At 45.8% G+C, this 9,404-nt stretch overlaps 1 protein-coding gene across 3 annotated transcripts; it reads right to left on the bottom strand.

The window, feature by feature from the left end:
- Positions 1-45: 45 nt before the first annotated feature.
- Positions 46-9,249, bottom strand: efs (embryonal Fyn-associated substrate). 3 transcript variants are annotated; one of them, XM_018705114.2, is made up of 8 exons: positions 9,061-9,249; positions 8,350-8,558; positions 6,181-7,527; positions 5,840-5,959; positions 4,045-4,962; positions 3,840-3,911; positions 2,559-2,827; positions 46-2,432 (listed from the first exon to the last, which is right to left on the bottom strand). In XM_018705114.2, exons 2-8 carry the CDS (start codon positions 8,359-8,361, stop codon positions 2,258-2,260), a joined length of 2,913 nt encoding a protein of 970 aa, XP_018560630.1. In that variant the 5' UTR covers positions 8,362-8,558; positions 9,061-9,249; the 3' UTR covers positions 46-2,257. The 3 variants fall into 3 exon arrangements, with proteins under 3 accessions (XP_018560630.1, XP_018560629.1, XP_018560626.1); XM_018705113.2 differs by having other exon boundaries at positions 46-2,442; positions 2,570-2,785; positions 9,061-9,248; XM_018705110.2 differs by having other exon boundaries at positions 46-2,442; positions 2,570-2,827; positions 9,061-9,246.
- Between the last annotated feature and the right edge of the window lie 155 nt (positions 9,250-9,404).

The following is a 9,404-nucleotide window of genomic DNA, read 5'->3' as shown; positions in this document are numbered from 1 at the left end:
TAAAATTCACTGTTGTTTCTGACAGACACATATTGCAAACAATGATGCAAACACCTTTGTTTAATTGGAAAAGTTGTATTTGTGCATTCTGGACAGGAATACAAGACAGACATCAAATGTAGTGTAAAGGAAAGACGTTTAGATCTTAATTATTGTAGATGTAAAGTCAAAGGTTTAATTCTAGACCTCAGCAAATATAGATAACCGACTCAAATGAGTTCACATAGTGTAAAAAAAACTTTCTGGTACAAAAGAAAATACAGCCATATCTTTTAACTGTAACTTAATATGTTTTTTTTCCCAAAAAAAACATTTTTGTTCGTTGCAAATCACCTTGTAAAATCACCCCGGTAAAGGATGTGCATATATAAAATTTAAGCAAGTTAAAGCCATGCAAACTGGAAAACATAAAAAAACTGACCATTATAAATATATAGCTAAAGGTTACTTGGCGATCATGCTCTCTTCATACGTACAGTTTAGTGTTTTGCAGGGAGGTATTCATTAAGTAATACTTCAAACCTCCACAAGGTGGCGCGGCAGAAGAGATAATGTAACAGCAGGAGGAAACTACTCCTCAGAGGATGATTTAAACTGAGCCACACAACTGAATGATTGCGCAATGCCCTGATGACACTTAATTGGATCTGAAAATGAAAAACTGGAATATAAGGTTAGGTAACATGAGTTATGATACAGAGGATAGATCCAACACTCTTTGTAATCTAACTCTGTAGAGCACCCTCCAGGATGAAACTGGTCATGTGTTTACACAGTTATGATTTGTAGTGTGTGACAAACATACATCATCATTTGTTCAACTTCCAGTCAAATATATGCTCCACCACAGCTTCATACTGAGCCCTTTGTGCGCAGATCATTACATCTGATGACTGGTATGAAAGAAAATGGACAGACAGACAGTAATACAATGGTTGGAGATGGAAAACAGTATGTGTTTTGATGGATTTAAAAGGCAAAATTCTCCCATTTCAACTGAGAAAGTGAACTGTGCTTCATTTCACAGTTTATACTGGGGCTGGGCCATGTAGTTAACATCAATATAATGATCTATTCATGTGAAGCAAAATAATCTAACAGATGTTCAGTACAGTGAACTGTGTTCCACTGCTATGCTTTCTGTTAATAATTAATTATGTATGTAATAACCAGTCTTAGTTTCTACTGTATTCCCTCACAGCAAGGTTGCTGAGTTCAAACAATCAAAGCAGATTTTAGTAAGCACTGTTGAGAAGCATCTTATGGGAAATGAAGATAAAAGCAAAGAAAGTCAAAGAAACATAATCAGGCAGAACGTAACAGGACATGTGGAGACAGGTAACCTCGGTCAACAGGTTTCTCATCCAATGCCAGGTTATAGTGTGACTGTGGGAAAGAGCAGGATTAGGCAATATCTCACCCGACTGTCTTTCCTCACGATCAGTTTCAGCATCAATTCTTAGATATTATCTCTCTCTGTCATGAGATCTGTGACACTGCATGAATGTAAACTCACCATGTATTGACAGATGTTTCTTGTAAACCTCAACGAAGTGGATTACAAACTGTATTGCAGATAATCTTCTCTTGCTAATGGAAAAGGGCACTACACAAACACACCACACACTTGCACAGATTATGGATTGAAGTCGGGCAAACTTCCTGCTCCACACCCTATTCCATGTCTCCCATATTAAGCCCAAAACACTTGATATGCTGCTTCAACAATTTCAGAATGATGATTACAAAAGGCCTTTCAGGTATCACAGTAAAAAGTAGGCCAGAACCAGGATGTAAGGCCTCCTCCTGTGCTATTTTTGGAATGGGGGGATGGCTAAATAAATAGAGGAAGGAAGGAAAAATGGCTATCATGTGAGGGAAGGAAAATACAGCAAACAAAATAAAGCAAAGCTCCCAAAATAAGCAGTCTGCACAGACACTCAAAGCCTCAGAGGGGCTTCATATATTCAATAAGTTAACACTCAAAAAGACAGGTGTGCCTGGCATCAAAGCACAGAGGTCAGTATATAAACAAAGGCAAACCTACACACAACTGAAGGACAGAACCAGCATAGTCAAAACCCAGCTTGCTAACAGCTGCAGCGAGGCTAAACACTTGTTTCTGGATTCAACTTTGCTTGCCTCAGTCCCATTCAAACAAAAGGTAATGAAAGAGTCTACCAACAAATAAGGCATTTCAAAGACAGAAAATATAAGTGTAGTGTAAACAAAGTTTTTACGCAAGTGATATGAAATATCATGAAGATATTTCTGCCAGGCGCTGGAGCAGAGTGGAGAAGCCAGCCGCCTGCTGGGAGAGCTCAGCGACACGGTCCACCATCTCCTGGGTAGCAGATACTGAGGGGTAGTTTTGTGCAGCGCCCTTTGTTGCCACCACAACTGCCTTCAAGGCCTGGCAGAGACGCCCCCCGAGGTTGTGATCTAAAGTAAGGAAAAGAGATCAAAATGATTATTACAGATTAAAACAGAAGTTTATCAGGAAACAGGCTCATGATTTCACACTAATAACATAATGAAAAGAAAATGTGCACAAGGATTTCTTAGATACCTTTGCCCGGAGGTCGGCAGAAGTGAGAAGGCGGGAGAGCGTGTCCCCGATAAACACCAGTTTGTGCGCCGTCACGATGAGGCTCTTCCCTCTGGCAACGAAGATGCGGGGCGGCTGGTTCCCCTGCACGCTGCTGAAGAGCAGGTCGATGGCGTCCGCCAGGCAGGAGAGGTGGGCAAGGCTCTGGGAGGAGTAAAAGGACAGCAGCTCCGAGTCCTCCAGGGAGAGGGACACCGGCAGAGGAGGGGATGGGGTCAACTAACAAGAAAATAATTACAGATAAATCCATAATGAAAATAAGCCTTAGTTACCACCCTACTCTTTTGCAGCCATCTATCTTACTACTCTATGTAAGAGCTTCCTTGTGTAAACATACCAGAAGACCTGCAGACTTGTCTTATTGATATGTCTAGCTTGACCTATTTTAGGTTCTAGACTATAAAAGTTCATTTTTGCTGCATAACAAAAACAATGGAAACTGCCTGAAGGCAGAAAAAAACATCTATAAAAGACCTTAGGCGAGGTATGCTTTTGAAAACAGTTAATATGTGTGCAGCTCAGTAACCTAAATATGCCAGAATTGAAACAGCCTTAGCTTTAGCTTGTTGCTGGTGACTACAGAAGGCGTATAACTCTCTTTTAAATAAGTTTGACAGAGTCTTACACTGAACTTTTAAGTAAGAGAAAGTCTCACGCAAACACACATGCATACAGTACGTCAGTTTTGTAGCACTCTTGAAAGCCTGACTGTGATTTTCCATCACCTATTGTTCTGCATCCTCCATTCAATGTAAGGGAATATTGTTAAGATTTACAAGCGACCTCTTGTTGGTCGTCTATGGCGTAACCAAGGAATCTAGCAAGGAGTAGAAGAAAATGCAGACGGAGGGATAATGGGACATGACCTCAGTCTAAAGCAAAAGAAGTGGCTTAAGAGATTAAGATAAGACAATACACAATTGTAATTTTGCTTATGATTCATGAGTCAGAAATCCACAGAGGTCAATGTGACATAATGTTTGGTGATGCTGGGTAAACATGGAGAGTTTAGAGTAAAGATGCGTTGAGACCAAATCATGAGCCAAAGAGGTGCTGCAGGCTGGATTAATGAGTCACACTGCTCATTAGTAAACAGAGTGCACTGTGAACAGAGTGAATCAATGACTTATCTGTGTAGACTTGCTGTGTGTGATTCTGTAATACAAAAAGGTCCAACAGCCTTTAGACCGTAGGAGCAAGGGATTACATGTGTGGAGGTAAAAATACTCACCCTTGGCTCTGCAGTGATCGTCTGCATTTGTCCGTTCTCCGCCAGGCCATCAGGAAGTGGCTCAGGTTTACCCTAGTGTGAGAAGGAGAGAACAGTCAGCCATGTTTATAGACAAATTTGCAGTCCATGTTTGATTGTATTGTGTAAAGCACAAAAAAATAATATTACATAGAAACAGAAACAATGAAAGACACATAAATCTAACCTGCAGCTTGACGTATCCAACGCTGTCTCCAGTAGGTACTGGAGCGGGGATGGGGGTCAAGCCAATCCCAGCGTATTCATTGCTAGGATCATCTTCTCCGTCAACAGGGCCCACTGTTAGAGTCACAGTTGATGGAGCAGGAGGCAGGGGGAAGGCAGGCTGAGGGGTTGGGGGCAGGGGCCTCTCCTGGATCCAGCTGCCCTTACGGGAGCCCATCCCACCTCCAGATGACTTCCCATCAGGGACTGGAAGAGCAGGCAGCGGCCTCCGGGACAGGGATTCTTGTGAGGGCAGACGGGGTCGGCCCTGCGCCTGCAAGAGGAGGGCGCTTTCCTCAAGGGACCGCTGGACCAGCGACAAGAGCCCCTCAGATGGAGGAGCGTTGCCGACAGCGGATAACGCCGGCAGCAGGTCTGACAGTCGAGCCCAAGCCTGCTGAAGAGGTGGTGGAGGATCACCTGAATGACTGGCTTTCCAGGTGGACAGGATTTCAGCCAATGAGGTGGCCAGGTCTCGTGACGACAGAGCAGAGGCTGAGGAGGAGGAGGCCGCGCTCAGCACTGAGTGGACGAGGCTGGAAAGCGAAGCTCTCCACTGCACATCACCTGAACCATTGCTAGAAACAGAGAGGCGACGGGTGGAGGTGGAGGAGCATGAGGAAGAGTGAGGGAGGACTTCAACAGTCAGAGCAGGCATGTCATAGATGCCACAGTCGGGCTCAGAGGAGTCTCGGTTATGATCTCCGCCGCTGGCTTGTTTCTCAGATCCAGGGACGCAACAGACTTGTCCAACCTGGGAAACATCCTCACCCAGAGGAACACCTGGAAGGGTGGGCACACTGTAGACTTCATCATCAACTTCATCAGGCTGAATATCTGATGTCGACGCATTCAGAGAAATGGTGGGGACATCATAGACCTACAGTACACAATGGGGACACAATGCATTTATTGAACCATAACATGGTAAGGGGTTTCTGAGTCAATTAACTGCAAACATACATGTGAACTAGGTGATCAGATTAGACCTAGTAGAGTAAAACTGCCTGAAATCTAAGTAGATACAACAGAGTCCTTGACAGCGAGTGGGAGAGACACATTTAGACCCTTTGACATCAAAGTGTAAAAGCAGCGAGCCTGTAGTCCACATACAGTAATAATCCAGGCAAAGAGGAAAAAATAATCCAACAACTGGCAGACATGTTCAAGTAGCATTAAAGGGGGAGACTGCTGGGGGTAGCATAGCAGTGGTATGGCCTTGGCATGGCCCTGACAGATGGGTGTGACTGAGAGAAAATAGAAGCAGCATTTGTACTGGATAGACAGGCTCCCACAGCAGACGGAGACAGGTGTGGCCTCGCCTTGAAGGGGGGCAGGGTGGGAAGAAGAAGCGACAGGGTATTTGATAGTCATCTCTTGCTGGTGTATCGCTTCACTTGTACAGACATGAAGTCAACAGACTAGCCCGTCACAGTTCCCAGCTATTTCCTGGGAAATTTATGACACTGGATTACCATTTCACTATAAAAAAATAAATGGAAGATCTTAATCACATGAGATGATACAGTAATGCCACAGCCGACTCCAAAACAAAATTTAATTGAAATAGACAGTTTGACGAGGAGATCACAACAAAACAATGTTGTATATGTTACTTCAAGGAAACATATACACACGCAGCAGTTGACACTACTGTTCACAAGCAATGCAAGTATCTATCCAAGTCACAGGAGATTAAACAGGACATGGAAAGTCACTTCTGGAAAACAGATGGGTCTATCTGTTGTTATCTTTACCTCTGTCTCAGAGTCAGCTTGTGGCGGGACACTGCGAGGGGTGTCATAGATGCCATCATCATCACCGTGGGCAGACGGGACTGGACGCTGCCACCTGCCACTGGGAGGAGTATCATACACCTACAAAGGCAACAAATACATGAAACTACATTATGACTGCAGGCCTTGGTCAACCAAAATTTATTGTAACATGCTGATAAAACACACAGTTTTGGAGCAATTGAAAGTATGTGAAAACCAGCTGAAAAACAATAAGATGAGCTTTCAGTGTAACACTTTTCTGAGCACCTATTCCAACATGGCTGCTTCACAACGTGGTAAGTGAAGCAGCCATCACATACCTGGTCATCCACAGGATCTGAGTAATCCTGATTTCCTCCTTTTTTGTTGTGCACGGTGCTGCTTTTGTCCAGCCCATTTTTCATCCTTTCATCTTTACTCTGAGGAGTTTCCTTCTGTTTGTCCTCCTCTTGCTGCAGACCTGTAGGGGTGATCTGAGCGGTGGGTTTGGGTACAGAGTTAGAGTCGGCTGAAGTTGGTGCTACTTGTTGCGTATCTTTCCTGGTGACTCCCCTGACCGGAGGTGCTGGCGGAGGAGGTTTGCGGGCAAAATTTGGTGAGCCGGGAACCCTGACCTGCCCTGCTCTGACCAGCAAAGGGGATCCCCGGTGACAGGCCAGGCCAGGTTTGCCCTTGGCTACAGCAGGGTTGGGTGAAACTCCCTTAAGCAGAGGTCTGGGAGATGCTTGAGCAGGGGTTAACTGAGATGGATGTTGGTGGGCCAAAACTGTAGCTGGAGTCCTGTGAAGGTTCGCTCCCACAGGGGTGGGTGTTTGGTACATCGCAGGTGTGTCCTGGCTCACTTTAGACTGAGGAGTACCAGGTGTTCCACTGACTGTAGAGGGGCCATTAGAGCAGACAGCGGCAGCCACAACACCACCTGTTGGGGACTGGTAAACATCATCACCTGCTAGTGGTGTACCTTTGGGTACCAAGTAACAGTCGTCTGAGTGTCCTGTTGTTAGTGTGTCTCTAGGGACTAAATATGTAGTGTCATCTGGCTCATCAGCCGCCCTTGGCACTCCACTGGGGGAGAGGTACACAGACTCTGAAGCCATGAGCGCTCCAGGCTGCCTGGCATGCTGAGCTCCTGAAGGTATCGGACTTATCGGAGTCTGATAAAGTGTGCCTGAAATTTCTGTGCCTCGTCCTCTCAGAGAGGGCGAGCGCGGACGGCCCGCAACCCCGATATCCCAGTCAGGTCTGGGCCGGGTGCCAGAGCTGGAGTGAGAGCGTGGGCGCCCACCCTCAACTCTGCGGAGCTCCCCAGGCCTTGTGGTGGCTCCTGCTCCTCGTCCCTCACCCACACCCGGTGGGGAGCGATACACTCCATCTATGTCCTCTGCACTGCTGCTGACTGCAGACCGAGCCAGTGCGGGACCAGGCGACAAGTAAACAGAGTCCTCGCTGGGGCCACGACGGAGGTCTGAGCCCGGGGGTGGAGCGGTCTGGAGGAGACGAAGGCGGTTGGCAGGGGCGATGCCCTGTCTCCCATGCAGAGAGCAGAGCCACCAGCCTGGCCCACCACTCTGCTCCTGTTCAAGAACCATCAGGATGTCACCTTTCCGGAAAGCCAGCTCCTCTGGGCTCTCTGCCGTGTTGTCAAACAGTGCCTTTGCCAATACCGTCTGAAAGAGAGGGAGGAGACAAGAGTAGAAATCATGAACACAGACCCACCCATTCAGTAATTCACACACACACACACACACACACACACACACACACACACACCAAATACCCCTATTAAAGTAGGTTTTAATCAACAGCCAAAATTCACACAAGCTAGTGTCTCACATCTGCACATCACAAACAAACAAGTGCATTGACATGGCAAAGCAGAGTCAGGATTGTAAAAAGGTTGATTGTTTAGAGCCACTGAATGGAGAGTGAATAGGAGTGAATAGGGAAGATCTCGTAAAATGCCTGTGTGAAAGATACAAGTACAGGAAGAGGATGGGACAAAAAAAGATGGAAATGTAAAAAGCAGCATCATGACTGACTCAAAATTCACAGCTGTGGTCAGTAATCATGAAGCAGAGAGGAAAAAAGGGGGCACAGTCAGGGAGGATCAATGATCAAATGGACATGGGCTTAATGGTAATGAGGGAGATGAGAGGGAGGGGGAGGGGATGAGAGGCACATCTGTCCCTTGCTGTTTAGGGTTTAATTGCCAACCCAAAGCCAGAGAGTCGAGCCCCCTTTCATTTTCTAAACCAACCCCCTGGGGACAACTAGGCTCAGTTTGGCCATGTGGGACCCCCTTAAAACTGTAATGGAGGCAATGAGTATCCACATAAAATATCTAGATATGGTGAAAGGGACATAAAAACATGCCATGCAAATTATTATTATTATTTTCTGTTTCAAATTAAGTTTTGATCACATTGTTTATCACTGTGTTAACATTACAAGCGCAAATTTACACAAACAAAGAAACATACTGTACTCACGGAGACAGACATTGTGGGTAGATTAACAGTCAAGTCTCAGAGAAACTGTAACTCAAGCGTCCTGGTCAGTCGGGCTCATCCATCTAGATCAGCTGTGGTTTTCATGGATGTGCTGGTCGCCAGAGAGAGTCGGTGCCGAGGCACAGCTGTGTCTGGGCTGGACACATCCTCAAAGTCCGGCTGCCTCGTCGTCCGCCTTCATAAGAACCCTGCAACCCATGTAGAGACGCTTTTCACACTTTTTCACGACTCAGTTGAAACACACCGAGACCCAAACAGGACACGTGAAGTCAAAGGTAGGCAGGCAGCGGCAACACCTGTCTACCATTTCCACGCCCAGTAACATTACGTTATGCAGCCCGTTCACAGAAAGCTAACGTTAACTTAAAAATCATATATAAATGAGTGGAGTCGCTATCAACAATAGCATATATAATTGAGTGTGTAACCGTGTAACCACGTTAAAAGATGGTTAATTTAAACAAACTAACTGGTTAGAATAACGTGAGATATGCTGTCGCGGCCTAGCTACTAAAGCTAGCTCCGTGGCGTTAATGTTAGCTGTGTTAACGCTGGTTATCTTCATCGTCTTTCGCTGCTAGCGCTAACGTTCAGTTCATAACAACAATGGCACCGCCGGCTAAAACGGCTAAAGCCGATGTGTTTACTAGCCAACGTTAGCACCCACAGCCGCAGTTACAAAATGATTACCTCGCTCTTCTCTTATCACCGATAAACTTCGTATCGGCGTACAGTCTATGATACGTGAAATCACTTCTTCTCAAGCGTGAAAATCTGTGGCCATAGGCGTTCAATCATCTTCGGCGATGAAAACAAAATGATCTCCGCCTCCTAAGAGGTTTACGCACTTCGCTGATGTAAAAGCGCTACGTGAGTGTTAGCACCAGTCTTTAGACCTATCCAGCCTGTGTGAAATCGCGCAGCTGGTCGCAGCTCGCAGTACGCCGCTTGCGTGATTGGCTCATTTTTGTGGGTTGCGTTTAGGGACTTTCGAATTATGCCGTTAATCGAGATTACTAACCTCTAAACAGAGA

This window comes from Lates calcarifer, linkage group LG14 (genome assembly GCF_001640805.2).
Source record: "Lates calcarifer isolate ASB-BC8 linkage group LG14, TLL_Latcal_v3, whole genome shotgun sequence".
Lineage (NCBI taxonomy): Eukaryota > Metazoa > Chordata > Actinopteri > Centropomidae > Lates > Lates calcarifer.
The sequence above is the reverse complement of the archived record's forward strand: the minus strand, read 5'-3'. Positions and strand labels throughout refer to the sequence as shown.